Source organism: Corvus cornix, chromosome 2 (assembly GCF_000738735.6).
Source record: "Corvus cornix cornix isolate S_Up_H32 chromosome 2, ASM73873v5, whole genome shotgun sequence".
Classification (NCBI taxonomy): Eukaryota; Metazoa; Chordata; class Aves; order Passeriformes; family Corvidae; genus Corvus; species Corvus cornix.
In genome coordinates, this window is record NC_046333.1 from 42980984 (window position 1) to 43004472 (window position 23489).

At 39.1% G+C, this 23489-nt stretch overlaps 1 protein-coding gene across 4 annotated transcripts in view; it reads left to right on the forward strand.

Annotated features, from left to right (window-relative positions):
- Positions 1-23489, forward strand: part of SATB1 (SATB homeobox 1) — a 92692-nt gene that overhangs the window by 50127 nt on the left and 19076 nt on the right. For all 4 annotated transcript variants that reach the window (XM_039548324.1, XM_039548325.1, XM_010398970.4 and 1 more), the window contains 2 exons: positions 7099-7311; positions 15630-15785. In XM_039548324.1, coding sequence (XP_039404258.1) covers positions 7099-7311; positions 15630-15785 — 369 coding nt within the window. The remainder of the gene's footprint in view (positions 1-7098; positions 7312-15629; positions 15786-23489) is intronic.

Sequence of the window (23489 nt, forward strand, 5' to 3'; positions counted from 1 at the left end):
GTGGTTTGCAGCTGCCATCTGACCTGGACAAAAAGCCAAGCAAGTAATTCAGAAAATAAAGCTTATTTTATATATTTACTTCTTTCTCAGGTTTTCCTAAAAGCCCACTATTTTATCTTAACTTTTCCCCCTCTGAAGTGATCAGTTTTTTCAGCTAGTTTTGCGTACAGCTTTTGGCATGTCCTTTGTCCATGAGAAGTATTTGTTACCTGAAGTACAAGGATAATTGGTTCTAACTGGACATTGAATTTATATGAGAGAGTAGGAGAAAATGCTCTTTTGATGTGAGGAATGCAACTGTAGAACCAGATTTCTAGTGCAAATACTGATTCTTTAATATTAGTATTATTATTACACTAAATATATATTAAAATATGTATTGCTATGTAATTTTCTTACTACAAATGTTATTAAATATTTGTTTAAAGTTCAGTTCTTCCCCAGACTTTGTGGCTAACCAGTTTGGTAAAATATGTTCACAGTGACCCAAAACTGGGAAGAAACCCCAAAATGAACCTTGAAAACAATTCCCCTAAAGAGATAGGAAATAGATCTACATAGATCGGCAATTTTCAACCAAATCTATTTGAAAAAACACAGAGTAGTATCCCTATATCCTACAAATTGGTTTTGCTAATCAAGTTAGTATTTGCAGTTATCTAGGTAAGATTTTCAGTGTTTGTTATGTTTTTGGCAAACTACAGGGAGCAAAAAGGAAACATACCAGGAGCCTAGAGAGTGTCGGCCTCAGTTTTGCGAAGAAATATCTCAGCATACTTTTCATATGAAGCAAAGCCCCACTGAAATACAGAGAAGTTTATTGTGGGTGCATTTCACCTTTGCAAACCTGGAAATTGTTAATTTTACCCACAGTGAGAGCTAATGTTCCAAGGTAGACACAGGTACCAGCAATTCTTACAGAAAAACTTTTTAAATTTGTTCTGCTTGCTGTACTTCTGAATTCCTCACAGCTTATTCAAGGACACATCACATTTAGCTAAAATTAGTATAGTACTTTAATAACTGATGCTATTTAGGAGGTATTTTCTAATAGTGATTTTCTAATATCCTAAGTCTTTTTTTTTGTTGTTGTTTGGCTAGAGAAAGTGCAAATGCTTGTTTAAATTTGTGTACTATTTTCTGAGATAGAAACTTAACTCAGGCTTACCACTGACAGTTTTGAAACTGTCATAAGTATATTTGAGCTGTGTCCAGGGACCATATCATGCCATCAGTTTCTAAAGGCATAAGAACTCCCTGAAATAGGTTAGGAGTTCTGTGCAAGAAAACCCTGGTGTCAAGATACAGTCTCAGATGAGGGGAGAGATTTGCTTTTAGTGTAAAAGGTAAGGAAGGAAGTGATCTAAAAATTAAGAGTGATTTAGCATAATGTTGAGGCAATAAAATGGACTTCGAAATTGGCTGAAGATGCTCTTGTTTTTCAGACTTATGCTCTACAATATGAATACAGAATTTGGTGGTGGTTTTGGGTGGGAAGTTTCTACCAGCATAGCATGGTAGTTCAACACTTGATCCTGATTTTCAGGATTTTTTAATTGGCAGCAGAAATGTCAACTAGAAATATTTCTATCTTTCCACAATCCAAGGATTTTTTAATTTGGCAGCAGAAATGTCAACTAGAAATATTTCTATCTTTCCACAATCCAAGGAAAGAATTTGGTAAAAATACTTCTTAAAACTAGAGTGTCTTTTTTTACTATTACTAATTATCTGTAAAGAAGAAAAAGACCCCTGAGCCACACCTTAGAAGTGTATCCTTAAGAAAGAAATGGTGTGAGTTTAATGTGTTCTTGAATAATTTCCCCCCTACCCTTAAGTTCCAAATGGTAATTTGAAAACAGTTCTCAGGAATGTGCCTTGTAAACTTTAATCAAAGTCCAGATAGCTATAACTTGAATGAAAATTCACATCTCTACAGGCACAATAGGACAACTGTTGCAGGGAGCAGAAGCAGTTTTGGTGGTAGCAATTTCTCTGTGGTCCTTCTAGGAAGTCTTCAGAGTGCAGTCGGATCTGAAGTTTTGCTTGTCCTTCAGCAGTTGTGTTTCCACCTCATGGATGCAAAGAAACAGGTTGAATCCTGTTAGCACCTCCTTTCAGTGCACCATAGAAAACTTTGTTGAGTTAGTACTTGTGCTGGCAGATTTGAGTTTCACCTCAAGCAAGGTGTCCAAAGGTGACTACCAGTCTCTCTGTTTGCCAGGTTAATTTTGGTAAATTGAGATGCTTATGTTTCAGTTGCCAGTTCATCAAATTATTAAACATAATATTTTTTTTCCAGCTGATGTCAGTGCACTGTGCAGATACCTCTGCTGTCTTTTAAGAGCAAGTTCAGTATTTTCTTGTGCTTTGCAGGCTAGAAAATGGCATTTTTGATCAGTTTCCTACCCTAGGTAGCCCCAAGCAGCCATGGGATGACAGTGATGATGCAATGGGGCAGCCCCCAAAGTGTGGTGCCACAGCCCTCCATCAGCAGAGAGGCTCTGTCTGCTGTTTCAAATGTTAGGCTAAACTGGGAGATCCTCTACTCTGTTTTGTTCTTAGAGCTGGATGCAGCAGCAACATTTTTTGGGCTGAACTGCCCTCGGAGCCCTAAACAAATAAATAAACTGCTCTCCCATTTCTGTTGTGTGTTTTTAAATGTAAGCATGAGTCAGGAAGTGAAAGGCTGGGGTTCCCACAGCCAGCCTGACATTTGACTCGAAGGTGTAGCTCAGCCTGGTGCATGGCTGGGTGACTAGTCTGCAGTGTGAGAGCAGGGAATTGTGTTAGTCATGGTTGTGGTTGGAACTGGAACTGAGGGCTGCCTGTCTCTGTTTGTGTACACTTTCAGCTGTAAGGTTTGCTGCAGGAACTTGGGTGCTGTTGTATGGAGGCAACCTTGTGGCTCTGTCTTCATGAAAGAAGGAAGAGTGCTTTTTGCTGCTTTTCCATGTCTGACTTTTGTTACTCTTCTTTTTCCCACCAGTGACAATGTTTGATCTGAAGGTCTTTGAATATTTCTCAGTGTTTCTCACTTTTCTCTCTCCCTCCTTTCTACTTGAGCCCCATGCTCGTTTAAAATATTAGCCGGCAGGACGTACTACCTTTCATTCATGTGTAATGCCTTTTCTCATATGTGAAAACTTCTGTGTATTTAGGACTGTGCTCATGCTAATTCTGCTGTGCTCATGCTGCTATTTTGAAGGAGAATGCTTGTATGCAGTAAACGGCTCTGTGTAATTGTAAAACAAAATCTAAGTTTACACAAACCACCTTCTCAGGCACTACTTTTTTTTTCCTTCCACTTTGTCTTCGGCACACTTTATTTTCCAGTAAAATGAAAAATGAAGATGGATTATTCAAAATTGATAACAGTAATGGACCATCATGTAATGTTTTATTGAATTTGAGTTCTGTAAATTATGTGGTAGAAAGAAATTTGCCTGCTTAAGTATAACAGAAATTGCCACTGTATTCATATAATTCTTCGTAGTGTAATTTAAGAAAAAGTACACTATCCATATCACTATTGAATAAAAGGTAAAAAGGTGCTATTACACCATCATGACAGCTCTCCTCTTGCTACTAAGCGACATAGATAAATGTGTCTGCTTATAACTTACTTGGCTGGGATCCAGGCTTGGGGGTGGAGCCTGGGAATAATCTTCCACCTGGACATGGGATAGGAGCACCCCGCAACCAAGAGGGAGAGCGTTCAGGGATGTTCTGCATGTTTTGGGAAGGTTTGGGCAAATTGCATGTTTCTTCTGGGAGCTTTGAAGTTCTATCACACTGATAAAATCTATTTGAATCAGTGATTATGTTCAAAGAGGAGACAAACTGGGGGCCAGACAGGCAGTGTTTTTGTTCATATTGGCAGACACTTTATCTCCATTTTAAAAGAATTTGTAATGAGCTTTTGAAAGCCCTGATAATATTTATTGAACATTTTTTGTGCCATTAGTAATGAATTATACTTGTGATGACATGTAAACTTTTTTTTTTCCAATGGAACCTGGGAACATTTTAAAAAAATACATTTCCAGTGCAAAAAAAATACAAGGGTGGGACAGTGAGTAGAGTTCTGAGCCTAACAGTGTTTTTAATCTCTTTGCAAAACAAGCTTAGTTTTTGTGCAACCTGAGGTGCAATTGAGGTACAATATCAGGAGATCACACCAAGACTAGTATCTTGGAAAACCAGTTCAAGCCTGGTAAAATGAGCAGCTAATCTGTGCACATCAGCACAGGGCAGAATGTGAGAGCTGCTGTTTTCTTTCTAGGATTTTTCCCATTGTACATCTTGTCTAACAACTTTAGCTGAAGTTTTGTGCTCAGAAATTGAAGCAGTAGCAATGAAGTAATATATGAAGCAGGCAAACTGTGTTCTAGTTCTAAGAATTTGCCTGCACCTGGTTACTACATCTTAGTTTTCATGGTTTTTCCTCACATATTCTGACTTTTAGGTTTAGAGCCTAGAAGCAAACTCCTCCTTGCCTTCTCCCTGCTCTGTCATCTCCCCTCCTCTCTCTGCATCACTCTCCTCTGCTCTGCTCCCAGCTCAGGCCAAGAGTCATGACAGTGATGGGGGAAGAGAGGAGAATGAATACTTAGTGGCATTTCTAATCACCAAGAGGTGTCCCACAGCAATGGAAATGCAGGCAAAAGTTAAAAAAACCCAGAACAACCAAAAAAACACCAACATTTTCTTTATTTACTTATTTCACTGAAGAGGGAAAAGTTATACAACAAAAGCACCCTTTTCTACCTTTTTTAGCTGGCCACTATGTGGCTAAGGCTTTTACAAGCAAATCTTTTCTATTACGGGCTAAAGTATTTTTTAAGGACATTTCCTGTGTCTGACAGTGGGCTGGCTGTTTGTAAGGAGTCTTTTCTCCTGACAATGATCAGTCCACTTGAGTTTAGTTTTTCTTGCTCCTTTTTTCATGGAGAGTTGTCTCCAGCACAGAAACAGTCAGAAATTGCATATGTTTACAACTACCTAGAAGGAGGTTGTAGCGATGTGGGCATTGGTCTCTTCTTCCAAGTAACAAGCAACAGGGCGAGAGAGAATGATCTCAGGTTATGTCAGGGGATGTTTAGATTGGATGTTAGTAAAAATTTCTTCTCCAAAAATGTTGTCCAGCACTGGAACAGGCAGACAGGGAAGTGGTGGAATCACCATCCCGGGAGGTATTTAAAAGACACATAAATGTGGCACTTGGGGACATGTTTTAGTGGTGGGCTTAGCAGTGCGTGGTTAATGGATGGACACAATGATCTTAAAGGTCCTGTCCAACCTAAATTGTTCTATTCTGTTCTCTACATCCTGTGCTCTGCAGGCAGCTTTGCCTTGTCTCCAGTAGAATAAAATCATTTTGTACCTCCTCTTGTGGTGGATTGTGTAAGCCTACCACTAACAAACATTGGTAACTGTGGGTTTGAGTACTTAAAAGTGGAAAAAAATGATAGACACAAATTTATTTTCCATTTTTGCTAATAAGTAAATTTATTATTAGACTGACCATTAAGAAAAAAACTTAAAACTTCACCCAAGTGCCACTTTTGTCAGTAACTCATTTGTTCACCTTCTGAGTAATTTCTACCTGGATACCAGAAAACAGGAGGGATCAAGAAAAGTGGTAAGAAAGTATCCCCCAAGATTATTATTTTTTTAATCCTCCTCCAAAATATTTTTCATGCTTAGTGCTGGAAAGACTGTTTTTTTCCATGCCATTTCCCTGTTATGTGTGCAGGCACAGACAGGGCCATGAGGACCACACCGGCTGAGGTGTAGTGGTTGGCACCTCTGTTCTCATCGCCGAGCACAGAAGTGCAGAGCTCACACTGAGTGGGCCCTGGTCCTGCCTAAGCACAGCTGCTTGAAAGCAGTGACTTTGCAGCAGCACCTCCCTAACAGTCTTTTGCCTGGTAGGATAATACCTTTGAGAGAGGTGACAACTTCCACAGGTGCTGTGAGCATCAGACTTCCCAAAAAGATACGTTTTGGCCATATTCTGTTGTACCCCCTTAGGAATAAATATATGCAGTCAGTATTACCTATCTTAGTTTTGGCTTTTTTATTGTCTGTTTCTCTCTCCATTTACCCTCCATTATCCTGAATAACTTACAAGTGTTCTTTAGGAAAAGAAACATTGGGTTGTGTTATTTCTTTAAATTCACATGTGTGTTCCCTTGTTACCCTATTAAGTAAAAGCCTCCCATACCAATCCTCTCTCTTTCCCAGCATGGCAACAGCATTTATTCTAAACAGTAGTAAACATCTGCTTTTCTAAAAGTTACCTTTCTTATCACGATCTTGTTACTCCAAGACAGTAGAGCATTTTGAATGCCCAACATATTTAAAAGGAGAATCTGGCAGGGGGAGGAGATGTCAAGAACCTGTTGACATTAAATATAAATATCACAGGTGATGGACTGTTTGAGGATTAGGGTTGTCCTGATGAAGAGAGAGGAAGGTGCAAGAAGGAGGAACATGAGGGCCTCCAACAGCGAGTTTCCTCACTCGTTAAACTCCAATATGCAACTCTTAGAAAGAAATACTGACTTATAAAAAATACGGCCCTGAGTCAGTGAAGCAGTATTTTCGGAACATTGCAAGTTTATAGTCTCAGATTTGTTGTGAAATATCACTTCCTTTCAAAGATCTGTTTAAGTTGCTAGAAATGTGGAAAGCCTTTTTTTAAGGTTGCGTATGCATTTTGCCTGCGAAGCCTGAGAAGCCCCCAGTGTATCTCACTTATCCTTAACATCTCATGATTGTCTGTGGACTGTGAAAGATTTCATGGCAAGTTAAGCCAGTAAAAGGAGGAAGACGTATTAGTCAGGTTCAGTTTATGCTGTATTTAAAAGAGGTGCTTAATAAAATTAAGGGTACAACTGAGGCTCTCTTCTCTGCTACCTAAAATGCCATTAATACAATCCTATGTGGAGCAAATAGTGCATTTGCTGTTTTCATTCCAAGCCCAGCGGTAAGAAGAATGAGGACTGATAAGCAGTGGCTTCGCAGAGCACCGTTTTACAGACACTCACCTAGGCTAACTCTCCAGCCTATTTTTTTCTTCCTTCCCTACAGGGCTTGCTCTCAGAAATCCTCCGAAAAGAAGAGGATCCCAAGACTGCCTCGCAGTCCTTGCTGGTAAACCTTCGGGCTATGCAGAACTTCTTGCAGCTGCCAGAAGCAGAACGAGATCGAATTTACCAGGACGAGAGGGAAAGGAGCTTGAACGCAGCCTCTGCGATGGGCCCGGCGCCGCTCATAAGCACACCGCCCAGCCGGCCTCCACAAGTAAACTGCTCTCTCTGCCTTTGGGATTTGCTCGTTGTGTTCTCTCACTGTCCCGCTGGGTGAGACCTTTCTGAAAAAGAAGAAGCCTTTTGCTGTCGCATTTTTGAAACACTCGTAGAATCATTCCTTGCGGCGCATATCGCAAATTAATTTTAAGAAATATAATAGATGATAGTAGCAGTTTATTACTACCTATTTCCTGATTTTGACATAAATTCTATCCATTATGGTTCCTACAGAATTTTTTGCTCATTTTATTGAGGTACAAGCTTTACTGGGCAAGGAAAGATGATGGCTTTTAGCTGTCATCTTTTCTTACAATTCTTAGGTTTTTAATGTTACAGCTTCAGAAAGGGATTTTGGAGGATTTGGACCACTAAACTGAGAGGGAATGAAAGCAGAAGTGTGAGTACCTTGTAGTGCCTTAAAAGTTATTTTTCCACAAAGCAAACAGGTAAAGCTAAAATGATGGAGCAAAGAAGATCCCATCCTAAAATGCTGGGCATGCTTTCACCAGCTTGAGCTACTGACAGCTGGGTAACATAACAGGCTTGCTATATCCATTGTTCTGAATGATTTGGATATGTTCGTTAAAGCTTCATTTAGTATTTTTTAAAATGAAACTCCTATTGATTTCTCTAAAATTTATTTGATTTAATTCTCCAAAAATTACAAATTTGATAGAGTGGGATCAAGAGGTTCAATGGTGCAGTCCTTGTGTCGATCAAGGAAACTCTGATGCTTGTTTTAAGGTACATCAGAAATGCACGTGAGCCATAGGAATGCACAGGATTTCCACAAAGAAGAAATGTGATTGTGAGTGAAACTCTCCAAAACCTGTATATTTTCAGAAATACTCTGCATTGCTGTGGCTCAAGGTTGTATGTATGCAAGGAAAAATCAAACTGATCTGCAGATATGTGGGAATCATGCTGTATACACAGTCCAGTTTTGCTAAACAAAGCAAGGCTTTGGGATTGTGGGAATTTTGTGATGGCTGAGTTTTTGACAAAAACAGCAGGTTTTTGTTAACCAGTCATAGGCTTGTGACTATGACTATGTTCCATACCCGTTCAGAATGCTATAAATTCCTCTTGAGATTATTTTTCTAATTTTCCTTCAGCTAATGGATACTAAGGACCAGACTAAAGTAACAACAAAATTGTACGAGGGAGGACAGAAGATCACCTTGACTTGCTGCAGTACTTTTCAAAAGAGAAGAAATTTTTAGCAGAAAAAACAGACTGAACTAATGGTGTAGTTTTGTTATCATTGAGTTTAGTCTGTAAAATCCACTATATATATTCTTCAAGATAAAGGACAAGAATCTATTTACATAGTAATGCTTTAGTGGGAAATAGTTAAATAGAGATAACTGTGTTTAAAATAACATTTGAGTTTGTTTTAATATCTGTACGTGCTCCCACAGCCCAGGTAATTCAGAGCCAAGGCTAACCCTCCTTCTTAACTTATCTCTTTCTGCCAAGGTAATGTCTCACTCTGTCTCAAGTGGTCTTGGGCAATTTCACAGCTAAAGAACAGAGTTAATTACAGGACCTTCCAGAAGGATGTCAAGTCAGAGGTAGTCCTTGTACTGGTTTTAATTCACACTTTAAACTGTAAAAATCCCTTGCAGCCAGAAAGAAAGTGAGACTTAGGGGTTTTCTTAACTGACAAAACATACTGTAAGTCCAAATTTGGTGGGAAAGGGGGGAGAAATCTATCTGTCTCTACTGTGCTCTTGTTCATAATTACATTTTTTTCTTTTTAGTGTGAGTCAGGAGTATAGTTAACCTAATTGCGACAGTTCAAAGTGGAAACAGCATACATTTTTGTTTTAATCCTTTTCAAAAGGAAAGCAAGTTTACAAGGAAACCTTATAGACTAATATTGAGGTCTACAGAACAAAGCACTTATTTTTCCAGTTGTTGTGCTGTTCTATGTCATTCAACAAAACACACACACTTTCCCTAGTGAATAAACTGAGAATGTAGAAACCTCTGAGTTGCGATTCTCTGTGACCTTCTTACATGTTTCCAGAATTACCCACCTATAAACATCTGAAGCACTTTTCAGCTGCTGCTGAGTGTTCAGAGTCCTAAGTTTGAAAATTGAAATATCTGTGTTGGTAAGATAACTACAATACTAGATGCTAGAAATAATCTTGAAATTATCTTAGTTGTAACACTGTCAAGTATAACTTTACAAATCACAGCAGAAATAAATTATAGTCAGGATACTGCGAAATTATCAATGCAAACTGCTACTGTGATACCTCCCCCAAAATGTCCGCAGTTTATTGACTATTTGATACTAAGGAAATAAAACTACTAGCATCCTTACTACTAAATTTATTATAAGCAATTATTTAAAGTTCACTATGGAGGAATACAGCAGAATATTTTTCCAGCTTGGCTGTGAGCTTCTCGGATAACCATTGAAAGAGAAAACAGACCGTTTATCCTGACAACAGAATTTACACAAGAGCCAACATATTTAATATTAAATCTTTAGACCAGTGTAACATTTGAAACAATTAAACTATGAAACCATGAAAAATGGGAGCTAATATGCCACACATGAAGGTTTATTTTGCAATTGCAAGTTATCAGTTTCGGAAGGATGTGAAAATAAACATCCTGAAAAGGATCTATTTTGCATTTTTGTGTTGCCAACTGGTGGCCAGACAGTAGAGCAGACTTAACCATTTAGCAGCTGAGCTTGTTCTGTGTAAATTTTGCATTCTGTTGTATGGAAAAACAGAAAGCGTGACCTTGGAGGTCTGATTGGACAGTAGGAATTCACCAAGCATAAACCCTGGTGCCTGAGTTAGAAGGAACAGTGTTGAATTTATCTCATTTTTACAGCATTCTTACTAGTTGCTACTTGAGCTTATGTATCTGGATTGTTTCCAATTCTTTTTTGAAATCCTTTAAGAAGCTCTTTGTCCCCCTTACTTCTCCCTTTCTCTTTGACTTAAACAAAATGCAAAATCTTACTTTTTTTTTTTTTAATTGAAATCATTAGCCTCTAATGCATGAGCTTTTGGGATGTGTGTATAGCCTTCTAAGCTGGTCAAGTTGTAAAAGTCTGCTACTATCTTCCACACTGGTGGACTGAGCACAAGGAGACGGCGTACACAAGGATTTTTCCCTTGGACATTGTTCGAGTTGCCCCCCCGGGGCAGAAGCCTGTCTGTCAGGCTCTTTCCTGGGGCACTGGAGTTTATAAGTATTAGCATCTCCATCAGGTAGGTACTGCATGGAGACGTCATTTAACCTCTGCAATCTAGAAGGAAGGAAAAAGGTCCTTTCATGTTCTATTTCTTTTTTTAATTTCCCCCCACACTTCAACACCTTTGTCTTGCAGATCACCCCACAGAGGCTCTTTTGGGGTATTCCTCGGGCAAGTTCAGAGAATGAGTCTATTGCAGTTATGTGGAAATGAGGGATCTGGGGATACTTTAAAGGATCCTGAGGTGCTAGGGATGGCCTTTATGTCTCATTAGGACAGTTTGGGAAGTGGGGGGAAGATGACTCCCTTCTCCTTTATACTTGTGGAGGAGAATGGAGACAGGTGTCCAAGTTACAGATTTTCTTTTTCAAAATATTCTGGTTAAAGCTTTTTAGCCACCCTGCAGTTATGAACACTTCCTTCTCAGGACAAGTAATCTCCATTTCAGCAGAGCCGAGGAAGAAATCTTTCCAGCCACCCATATTCCCCAAAGAAAATTTGTGTTAACCCTTGGGGGCCATCATCATCCTGTGTAAAAACAGAGTACGTGTAACATCAAGAGCAGAATATTATTTTAACAAGGCAGTGTTTCAAGAAGTATCCACAAATCTTGCATGAGTCATGGTTCTGGGTACTCATTGACCAAAACCTTCATCTCATAAATACAATCCTGGTCTCTCTCTGACTACAGATAAATTCCTTCATGTTAAAGCAATCATAGGTTGGGTCTCAGAGATAGGATGTTACTCTTGAAAGACTGGTGTCTAGGAGGATGTTGCTTTGTTGGTGTTTGAGGACCAGTGAATCTCCATTGCAAGGAGTTCTGGATAACACCAGCTTCCATGAAACTTTATAGTGGAATCCTGGAGTTTAAATACATGCATGTGCCATATATCACCACCAGCAAAATTTTTATATTTAAGCTGGCAAAATTTGAGATTTAGGTTGATAATCTTTGTGCCAAGTTGCATTTTAACAAAAGTAAAAATGAACAAAATAATAAATGCAATCCTCTCCTCCCACCCCTGCAAAAAACCACCATGGAGGAGAGTTAATGGAAACCCTGACACTTAACTATAACTGCACTTCCAGGCGCCACTGTAATAATGGAGTAGTAAACCTTGTCCTGATAAAAGCTGTTCTGAGAGCAACAGCATTTATTGTACCTCCTCTGCTATTTGCAGACCAGAACTGAAAAGTAGTTTGTTTTGCCTGGAATGAACTACTTTATGAATTTTAATGTACAATGTAATATTAAAAGCTAAACCAGGATTAAAGAAGATTTTTGTTCCCAAGCTAAAGCAGTACTTATGAGAATGTGTTATATAAGATTTTTTTTGTTTCAGTTTCGATGGGGAAGGAATGAGCTTCCATGTTTGTGAAAACCTCTTCATACTGGTTATTCCTTCTATGACAACTTAGCCTTTTTTTAGGAAAATTGAATAAATTCAGAACTTCTTGCTACTGTAATCAATCTTATTTGATGAGAAGATATATCTGGGTAGGCCAGGAGGAGATGGATGCGCTATTTTTTTTTTCAAGTATTCTTAGAAGGCTAGATTGATTGGTGATAGGAAGATGGCCAAATGAATTTCTGATTCTGTGTGTTACATTTGTAAAATAATGCTCCCCTCTTCAGTTAGTATTTGCAAAATTTGGTTACTGTCAAAAAAAAAAAAAAATTAGCTGATCTATGGTTTCTTTCCTAAACAGAAAATGTGGCTGTAAGTGTGGGTGGGGTGGGAGGTTGTGCTTAAGTGTGGATGAGATGAGAGATTATGTTTTGTTTTGTTTTTCTCTCCAAAATGAATACTTTTTCCACCTCCTCTCCCAAGTCCTGAAGTTGCACCGTTGAGAGCTTTTTTGTTTTCTGTTGGGTTTTTTTGAGGAGGAGGGTGTTTTTTCAACCCAGCTTCAAACAGCCTCTGTCTTAAACTAAATTCTAATTTCAACACAACAGCCTAGATGCTTGCTTATGTGTAAATTATGAAACAGTTTTATGTATGGATATTCTCCAAGAGGTTAATTGGCATTATTGCATGGAATTCATCAGAGCAGAGCAGACCAATAGTCCAGCTAGACCAGCCAGAGTCTACACCTGATCTTTGAAGAGAAATTATTAAGAGGCAGGAGTATTTTTATACTTGGGCAGTGAAGTGAATTGGAGAGGGAGAAGGTATGACTGCAAACCACGACTCTTGGTAATCCCCAAAACCCATCATTTTATAACTTTAAGACTTTTATTCCCCTGAAGATCTTTGGGCTAATACTGCTTTTTGATGCAGATATTAGTGTTTTCTGAATTCAATTAGTGTTCCCTAATTAAATCAACAGAAGGCAATAGGAATTTGTTTGCTGGTTTTAACTTCGGTGACCTACTAGATGCTGTTGAATTTATTGTACCTGTATAAAGATAGATGTGATTTGCAAACCAGAATGAGGATTTTCAGTAATTCCCTTGGGTTAAATGCATATCTGTATTAAATTGGACATTGAAAAGGGTGGACCAGGTTGCATGGTTTAAATTATGTCTACAGCATGGTGTGTGATGGTTTTTGATGATCTGGGTGTTCACAGCTCAGTTAAGTGATCTATGAAGTACTGCTATAATGTGAAGCTATCTTTTGAAGCTCAGCAGCAATCAGAAAGGCAGCGTGCTTACAGAGAAGACACATTTTGATCAAGATCACAAGAGCAAAGTGTTTCCTTCCCAAAAGACTTGTGTATGCTAGCTGAATACCTTCATCTTCTCATCTTGCCCTTGGGTCATTCAAGGATTAGTTACAAGTTAAAATTATTCTTGGGGGGAAGGACTGAAATTTGTTTCCCAAAATTTAAACCCAAGGTTCAAGAAGGCATGTTGACAAAGCCATCTCTTTTTCATTCTCTAATTTAGCCTAGGCTGATTTTTACATGCATGCAGTTAAGTCTGTCTCCAGTTTATGTATGTTTAACATCCCCACCGGTGGTCAGTTATCTTCTGGCAAGTCCTTCTCATTTGGAGGTTATAGAATTGATTTTGTATTTTTAAATGATTTCACTGTATGATGTTCAGGAGATGCACCTGTTCTTGCAGCCCTGTACTGATATGCCCAGTGTCAGGCATACCTTTTCCTGCTCTGCAGTGAGAAGGAGAGAGTTTTGTGGTGCTGCTCCTCACATTGCCTGCTGCCAGGCACCTCAAATATTTCTGAACAGCCTTTGATATAGGCTTGGCCATCCTCTGCTGCAATGTCACTGGTAAAATGTCACACTGCAGAAAAGGGCATGGCTGCAAAGTACTAATTGTTTTCAGATGGAAAAAAACCCACATGATTAACTGTATGTCACATTCTGGGATTTTTCTTCATTTCCCTTTTTACTTAGGGCCCTTGTTTTCAGACACCAGAAAGTGCTAACGCCTGCCGGAATGCGGGCAAGGGGAAGTGCTTGTGGATCCCTTGCTCTCGCTGGAGTTTTGCCCCTTGTAGTTAATGGGAGTGTGTTAATACAGTTCCTGAAAAGCCTGATAGACAAATCAGGCTCAGCAAAAGTGGCATGCACTCCCAGTTTCGGGGCTAGATTATTTTATCTTAAAAGCACTGTGGATGATAGCTAAAACAAATTGAGCATGGCATTTCTAGGAAAAAATGGGCTGCTGATTTGCCTAAGTACATATCTCATCCAAAGCCTTTGGCTCTCGTATCGTGAGACCTGTGACATATGAAAGCTCATAGAGAGTGAGATAAGAAGATGAATTATCACATTGTCATGATTTCCTTTTGAACCTCAAGGGACTTCAGAGCACAGGAAGATGCTGACTTGCACTGGATCAAACTGATAGTGAAACTGTGGGTTTAGACATGTACTTAAGGGTAGGCTGAATCACCTTCTGGAAGTGCCAAGCTCTGTCCATTAGACTTAGAATTAGGCTGAATGACTATCTTAAACTAGATGTGTAACTTCTGAATAACTAAATTAATTCAGCTCTCAATAACCTCAGTATGAATCAGTAGGTTTGAATTGAAATCTTAAGGTTTGATTTTGTTTGTTTCATCACCTTGTGGGTTCTTGGCAGAAATCCAGTTTTTCCTTTCCTCTGATCCACTTTAGGATTAGTGGCCCATTAGGTCTACTAATCTTGAGCAAGCCTTGCAAGAGTAACTGCTAAAGACAGACGTTATCCTTAACTACTGAGAATATTGTAGGATAAGCTGAGTATCTGCTGATTTTTTGTACCTCTCAACTGATATTGCAGAAACTGCAGTCTAACCTTGGTGGGATGATGCTTGGTGTTGAAACATCACTTCCATCATTTCCAGAGGATGAAGGAAAGGATAGTCTCCTGCACATCATGTTGCTACTGATGTATTTTTTTGTTGTTGTTTTCCTTAATGCTGCAGATGCAGCATAAAGGTGGTACTGTAATCATTCTGTCTTGTTTACATGTTTGGTGTTTATTTAATCTGGACTGCAAGAAGAATAAATATTTGATGTATGGAAGTGAAATACAACTAGAATCAGTAGCTTTAAGAAAGTTCTATCTTGGTTTCATGGAGTGGTTAAAGTATGCATTATTCTGAACTGTCTTATAAACTGCTTAAGAACTAAACTGATAAGATAAATTTTTAAAAATTCAATCTAAAGCCACAACTTTTCAACATTATCATGCATTTGAGTGTACTGGGCATGAGACATGAATCAAGATATATCGGTCAGATTTCTATTTCATTGGAGATTCTTTTATGTTGCACTTACAATTTTTATTTAATTTGTGTGGGGCAAAGAAATCATGTAAGGATTTATAAGTCCCTACAAGACTGTTTGACAGGTTTCCACCTAATTTATTTTGTGACATTGAAATTTGCAGTGGTCTGTAATTGGTAACTCGTATTTCAGATGCACTCACCTGTTACAATGCACTGAGTTTTCCTGTTTCCCAGTTGCTTGAACCATAGATAACGTATAATGTTAATTCTCTGAAAAGCTGAAAGAATATCAGAGAAAGATTGGATAAAAGGAGTAAAATGCAACGGGGAACTACTTAGGGAGGGAAAGAGAGAAAAATAACTTTTTCATAATGAAAAATGTTTCATATTTTCTAGGTCAAAACTGCTACTATTGCTACAGAGAGGAATGGAAAACCAGAAAACAATTCCATGAACATTAATGCTTCCATTTATGATGAGATTCAGCAGGAAATGAAGAGAGCTAAGGTGTCCCAAGCACTGTTTGCGAAGGTTGCGGCAACCAAAAGCCAGGTAAAACTCCCAGGGTGCAAAGAGCTCCCTGTCCTGTGCAATTGTTCCCCCAGATCAGTTTCTATGTGAGTTAAAATGGGTGGCTGGGTCAGTGTATCAGCCCAGTACAACAACTCAGAGCTCCTTGCTGAGTCTGGAGGTAACCTCTAGTTCCCCTGGACCAGGCAGGGTAGAGAAGTGGCTTCATGAGACCTCTCACTCCCTTTTCTGTACCAGCCAGAACCTTCCCTGTGTGCCCATGGGTCTTGGTGTGGCTGAGAAGGCATCAGGTTCATCAGTTCTTAGGTGGTGTGGATGTGGCAAAAGCTGTGGGCAAACTCTGGGTATTGCTGCCAAATTAATCACAAGGCTTTGGTGTTTTGCAATTACGTGTGCTGCAACAAGGAGCAATGGAGTGCTGGTTTTTTTGCATAAAAATATTTATTCAGACCCACTGGTGAGACTGTGTGTGAGAGGTGGATGGCGCTGTCAAAAAAAACCAAATCAAACCAAAAAAAAAAGACCTCAAAAGATTACATTTATACGAGTTATAGTTGAGAAAAAACATGCGCTCTTTGTGGAACACGATGTCTGCTTGGTTACCTGCATGTGTGCATACGTATATGTTGCATATTCAGTTTTAAGCCTTTTTTGTGTGGTTTCCTATTCTGTTTTCTTCAACTGAAGATTTTCTGTCAAGTTTAGTGGCAAGAGGGAAATCAGCAGGCACTTGTTGGGTGTGATTATCATAAGTGACATGTCTTCTGAGAAAGATCAGTGGAGTGTGTGAAAGCATTGATTTAAGTGAGAATGTACTCAAGAAGTAAAGGAAAAACATATAGAAAAATGGGAAATACTAGAACTGTGGTTATACAAATGCTTGAAAGAAATGGCAAAGGCGCCAATGGTTGCAATGTTGAATTTTCACGTTAGATTAAATGTTAAATCCACTTAATCACTACTCCTTTACTTTTCTAAAATTGCTTCATATAAAAATTCAGCATCTTCCAAGGAAAGCTAATGAAGCTCAGTTAGACCGATGTTTCTTGGGCTGTCAGCATTTTAGTGCTGGTTTTCTTTTTAGCAAGTCTTTAACTTTTGACTTTTGTGCTGTTCACATTTTGGAGTTCACTTTATTGTATGGAAAAGTTGTTGTCTCTTAAGTTATACGGTGTAAGGAGCATTTAAAGGGATATTTTGGAAATGTTGTATCAAAATGATTAAACTCAAGCTGTGGACTGTAAAAATTATAGCTTTATAGGCCACATGCCTGTCTACCCTTCAATCACTGTCAAAGTGATAATTTCAACAATAATATGTTTCTTTTATTGTGGGATTCTAAACACCAAGTGCTGTTTAAACATTAAACTGAATTGTTTATGTTAGTGCTGTACTCAGTGTGTCATACATCAGGCCACTATAATCTCCCATGGAATGTAAAAATTCTGTCATGAATCATGGCTTGTATATCGGAAATTACTGTAATTTTGATTGGAAATTACAGAGCTCTTGAAATGTTTCTAATTATGATAGAATGTTACAGCAGCTTCCAACCTGTGTGTTCCTCAGATGTCTTTATTTACATGTCACAACTTGGGGTTAAAGAACTGTCCGTTTTCTGCACCTTCCCCTTTCCACTGCAGTCTTCTGCAAAGCTAAGGTATGAAGCCAGTCTACCAGCCCACATAATTACGTTCTGATCTGATTTGTGTGATAGTATATTTATTTAAGTGCAAAGCCTTAAAATTTCTAGGTGAATCAGTTCTTCCAGTGCTGACTTGCAAAGGGACAGGTAATCAAAATGAAGCCCAAAAGTTTCCAGAGGATGCAGTGCAGGTTTATTTGAGCATTGGTATAAAATTTAGATTCTTGTACAAAATTTGCCACCAAGTACAGAAAACAACACTAAACACATAGTTCGTTTCCATTTTACTCTTACGATTATACCTGTATTCCCAGGGGTTATTTTTATCCCCAATTTCAGGAATGCAATGTTAACCTATGTGTCTAGCAAGCTTTCAGGTCTGTGGTTAGATAAAGTGTCATTTGTACTAGAAAACTGCTTCACAGAAGTGACCTCCTAGGTAGACTGGATGTGTTGGGTCTTCTGGAACTAGCTGACTACTAGTCACCCAGTTAATAATCTTTAAATACATAGCAATGCCATATACATTAAGGAGGTACATGTATTGTAAAAGTTTCTGCATTGGAGCTCTTCAGAGGTACAAGTAAACTTTTCTTGGGGCACAAAAGTCTCCTTTGTGCAAAAAAAAAAAGGCTCGTTCAAACATAGTCTCTAAGAGAACCTCTCTTGAGAGAGATCTATTGCTGGTATTTTTTTAATTTGGAGACATTGGTTCCATATTCAGAACTGGAAATCCTGAGATAACCCAGGTTTTAGTGAAAAATTGGAAGGACAATGATGTGTTGATTAACAGTTTTGTTTTTTAAAATCACTAAAATTGAACATTATTGGTTTTATCTTATTTTGGATATAAAAACTTGATTAACGTCTGAGTGCAGTCTGGAGTTGTGGTGTAAAACCGTATGTGACCTAAACTAGCTCTGAGGGGACAAAGGTAATTGTTTGGTGGAAGGCCTTTTCATTTTATTCTTTTTTTTCTTAATAAACTGATTTGGGTCAACAGTAGATTGGATGTCTAAGCAGCCAGCATCTGCAAGGTGGCTGGGCTTGCCTGAGCCAGGAGACTGCAGATAATGTTCTGCTGACTAGAGCACTTTGTACAGAATTGCTATTAAATGATGCGCTACAGGAGCTTCTATTTGGGTAGCGCCAAGGTAAAAAACGAGCGTCTTCCCTTGCTCTGTGTTAGTGCCTTTGGCAAGAGTGCAACTGGAAATCCTGGGATAATCACTTCATTACAGTGAAAAGTCAGGAGGAAACATATTAGAAAATAATGTGTTGATTAACAGTTTTGTTTGTAAATCCTCCTTAGTGGCGGAGGACCAACCACATGTGGACCTGATGCTCAGCAAAGCAGCTGGGTGCTGGGGCCTGGTGTGGCAGAGGTCATGGGATCAGGCAGAGGTTGCAGGGCTGTTAGAGAGATCATGTGCTGGCTTAGGTGAGGGATGATTTGCCTGCTTGTAGTTTCACAGTGCACTTTGCTGGCAGCTTGTTGGCTTTTCCAAAGAAAAGGGCCTATCTGGCACATGGGTTTGAACAGGTTTGGGGACACAGCTAGGACATTCCTTCAAATGTTGAATTCTTTTCCCGTATAGGAATGCATACATTCTGTACATCTTTTAAGTTTCTATGTTTTTAAGGATCGATATATTATGTACAGAATAAATTAAAAATCTGTTAAATTCAAAATATATACTTTAGAAGTTAATATGATTATACTGAGGAGCTAAGGAAGATACTGTAATTCAAATTCCTGAAATACATCATATCTTTGGGGAGTTTTAGAACTTTAATTGGCAAAGCACCTAATGTCAGTATTTAAAATCTTGAGGTTTTATTGTAGGTTGTCTGTCTAATAGGCCTGCATGGGTTTTTTGTGAGATTATATTGAAAAGAGGGCTTTGCAGAAATGCACACAAAAGGAAGACAGAAAGGTTTACCTAGTGTTTTGTCTCTTCTCCCAGGTTGTTGGTTCTTAATGGTAGAACGACAATGCCAACAGTATTATTTGCTAAAATGTAATCAGTACACCTGAATAACTCTAAATATAACTCTAAATAAATGATATTATATATATAGTATTTATATATAATAGATATATATATTATATGTAATGTAAATAATAACCCTAAATTAAAAGAATCCACACATAAAATTGTGTGGCGTACGTTACTTTTACAATTTCATCATATTGGGTTTTTATTAAATTTATAACCTGAAAGTATGATTCAAGTAATTATGGAAGCACAGTCTTAATTTTGTTATTTAAAAAAAAAAGTTGATTTGTGTAGTGATCATTAAGGTATCATGGTTCAGTAACTGTGCAGTGGTTACAACGTTCTCATGTGGGAGCCAGGGATGAGTTTTTCTTGATGGTGACAGATGCTGAAATCTAATTTTATTCCATAAAAACAGACAAACAAGCAAACAAAACCCCCAAATCTAAGAGCCCTGAGAGATAAGGCAGGTAGAGATTTGTAGTGTTTCTGTATGTTTGCTGCGTTTTGAGAAGTTAGATTTACGTTATGGCTTATCCTGAAAAGCCGTGGCTTGCATGTGCTAGTATGAAGCAGGGAAGAAAGCAAAACTTTGCTGAAAATCACCTTAAATTGCTAAAGCTTTCTTAAATTTAGGAAATTACAGTTTGCAAAAACTGAAGTAATATAAAGCTCCGTATCTCTGAGAGTCCCATGCACTACAGTTAAGGCCAATAGCCTGCATTATTTACCTAAAGAAGTTTTATTTGTACTAAAATAAGTGGGTGAAATCGATACTCCTCTGCAGCGTCAGTCCTGCCGATGCCTGTTTATGGCCCCATCCGTGCCAAATGCCTTCCCTTCTCACTGAATGAAAATGCCTGTATGTGGAAGGTGAGACACTTGGTTCTCACAGAATCATGCTTTGATTTTTAATTTTAAAATAAATCTAATGGAGTACTATGCATACCTCCAGAAGCCTCAACTAATGACGTAGAGTTCTGACCTGTTACTTCTGAGCTGTTGCATTGTGTTAATCCGTTTCTTGTCCTTCTGTCCCTGTCTTTCACTTTGGTTAATAGTAGCTTCATATACAAAGTGTGGAGGTAAAATCATGGGTTTCAGACCATGCTAGAGACTCCATCCTGAGCCATGAGGCAAGTATTTTGTGTAGTGCTATTTAAGTAGAAATATTTGACTTTTTGCCTTTGTACGCACCCAGAGTGTACTCCTCCAGGAGGCTGTGTGAGGAGATCCAAGGGGTAGGCACTAGGCAGAGCATCTAGCACTCATGAGTAAATGAGAAGGAGTTAAATGGGGAGGGAATGCTAAACATTGGCACTAAAAATGCTTTTGGCATGCAAATACCATGCTTTTCCTGACATAAATATTTTCAGAATAGGCCATTAGAGTTCAGGTATATAAAACCCTGCTTTTACTGGAAATTTTAATGTTGTAGTAAATCCAGAGATTTATAGTGAAAAATTGATGTCTGTTATCTCACTTTTATCTTTTTAACCAGCAGTTTTATAAATGCTATATCTTTGATCTGGCTTTTTCCATCTAGAGACTAAGCTATATACTCTAATAGGAAAGTCATTTTTAAACAGCTTCCCACACTGAACAAGCACGGTATTGTGGATCTGGCACAGAGATGTAACATGCCATTACCGCAGATATAGAACAATCTATTCAACTATTTTTCAGCGGGAGGAAAAGAAACCTTTTTATCACCAAGAGTAACCCTCTGGTAACAATGTGGCTTTCGGAGGGGATCTTGAAATTTATTTCCAAAGCTGTTTCCTCAGGGCACTGCACCTCAGGCTGCCCAGAGGGGTGAAACCTGCAGGGCAGGAGGGGACTCAGTCCTTCGACCATCACCCTGCTCTCTGTCAAGTTCTCTCCTGCCTTTGTCTCCCTCAGAGCAGCTGAGTCACTTCCTGGGTTTAAATCTTGGCTTAAAAACCTTCTTCCCCCCCCCACCACCCACCCCCCCCCAACCTCAGTGTACAATGGATTCTCTGTGGAGCAGGGAGGGATGCTGCACAGGGAGACGCGAGGTGGAAACACAATGTACTCCGAGGTCTGCCATTTCACAGGCCCACCTGGAAATAAACCCCTCGCCCTGGTGCGAAGGCAAGATACAGTAGTTAGAAAACATTAGCTGCAGAAACACACAACAGTATCTATTTTTTATTATTTTTTAATGTTATCTTCCTCCCCCCCTCATTGCCTCGGGGTGATTGCTCTGGCAGTTGAAGAGGTGCCATGAGCAGCAGGAGTCGGGGTGGGATCGGGTGTCAGCAGGGATGGAAGAGGAAGAGTGTGAACTGAGAAAGCAAGATGGGCTTTTGCATGCAATCAAGAATTGCCCCATGAAGCAGCATGTCATTCAGTGAAACTGTGAAACTTGGCAGATAGAGCTGATTTGTTTCTTTCACAAAATATCGAGTTACACAGTCATAGTGTGTTCTGTCTTGCCCAGGTCGGAGGGAAAAAGATTTTCAGGTTTCTAGTGGGGGGAAAAAATGAATGCTCCATGTCCTTCCTCTGCCCCATGTCCTAGTCTCTTTTACAACATCTCCTCTCAGAAATAAAGGTTAAAAGCTCAGGAAATTTCTTTAGCTTTTTTTAAAATATTACTTCTCTGAAAGAGGGTAGAAAAATTGAGTTTAGTTGACTCTCTTATCTCTTGATCATGGTAGACCATATCCCACATTATTGGTATGACTTCGGTGGAGTGGCTTGACGCCAGTGAGCCTCGGGTTCCTGCTAGTAAAGAATAGACAGCAACTCCATGAATCAATAAAGATGCACTGAAGAGAAACCACCTTAAAATTTTCAAGGTAGTTCACATTAGCATGCAATTGCCCTTGTAAATCTACATAGAGGAGGGGGAAAAAGGCATTAAAACCTGAAATAGTTCAAGCCAAAGAAACAGGTACAGAATGGAAAATTTTTAACTGGTAAGAGGATTATATTGACCTCTTCAAACAGCTCCTTGGAGCCAGGTAGCCCTTTCAACACGTAAGGCAGAGGCTGGATTTTTTTGACACACTGATGAAAAAGTGTGCTTCCTGAGCATGCTTTACACATGAGGTCAAATCGGCTGAGGCTGGAGGTTCCCAGCCAGGCGGGTGGCAGCAGGAGCTGTTCAAATGCTGCCGTTTAAAGGACTGGTAGCAGCTTCAGGAAACTGAGCGTATTTGAGCCCTGAGGAGAGCTTCCCTGGAGGGATGCGGTGCACACCTGCCCTGCGCTGGTTGGGAGTTAATGCTTAACGCTCTCGCAGCCACAGCCTGTGGCGCATCCCTGGGAGGTGCTGGGACCACTGAGTGCCTGGCAGGATGTGGCCTGCAGGTGTCCAGAAACAGCAGAGGGGGGGCGTCTTGGTTGGATGATTTTTCTCTGGTGGTAAGAGCATAAATGAGTGAGAGAAGCTAGGACAAGTACAAGTTTAAGTCATTAAATGTACAAATGAAAAAAGAGAGCCAAGAAGAGAGAGCTCTTTACAAAATATAAAATTATGTTAAAGCAGCAAGACGGCACAACATAAGGAATGTTTGGTACATGTTATTGAAACTGAAAAATCAGAGTATGGAATGAATTATAATTTAGCATAATCCATAATTTTACAGTTTTCATTTTGAATTATTTATCTTATATGATTTGATTAAAGATAAAACTGGCTGACAAGATCTCTAACATCTCTGCATGTCTTAATGACAAATGAAAAAACTCCACATTATAACTTTACCATTTAAAAATTTTTATTTGTATTGTTTCTTTATAGCTCCCTTTTATTTTTAAAGCATATTTCAGCTACACATTGTGTACACGCGATTCCATAACCCATCAGGCTTCAGTGTTGCCTCAGTACCTCTGATTCAGTAAATCAGATCATAGGCAGCATGCTGTCATATAATAAGGTGTCTGATCCTTATTACCAGTTTGTTGATGCACAGACTCCTTCAAATTGACCATTGCAACACATGGTTTCCCCTGAAACTAGCTGTGATAATTAGCGTGGCTCTAATGAGACAGAATGTCACTGATCTTGTGCTGAACTGTCGAGTATCGACGCTACGGATGGGAACTGTC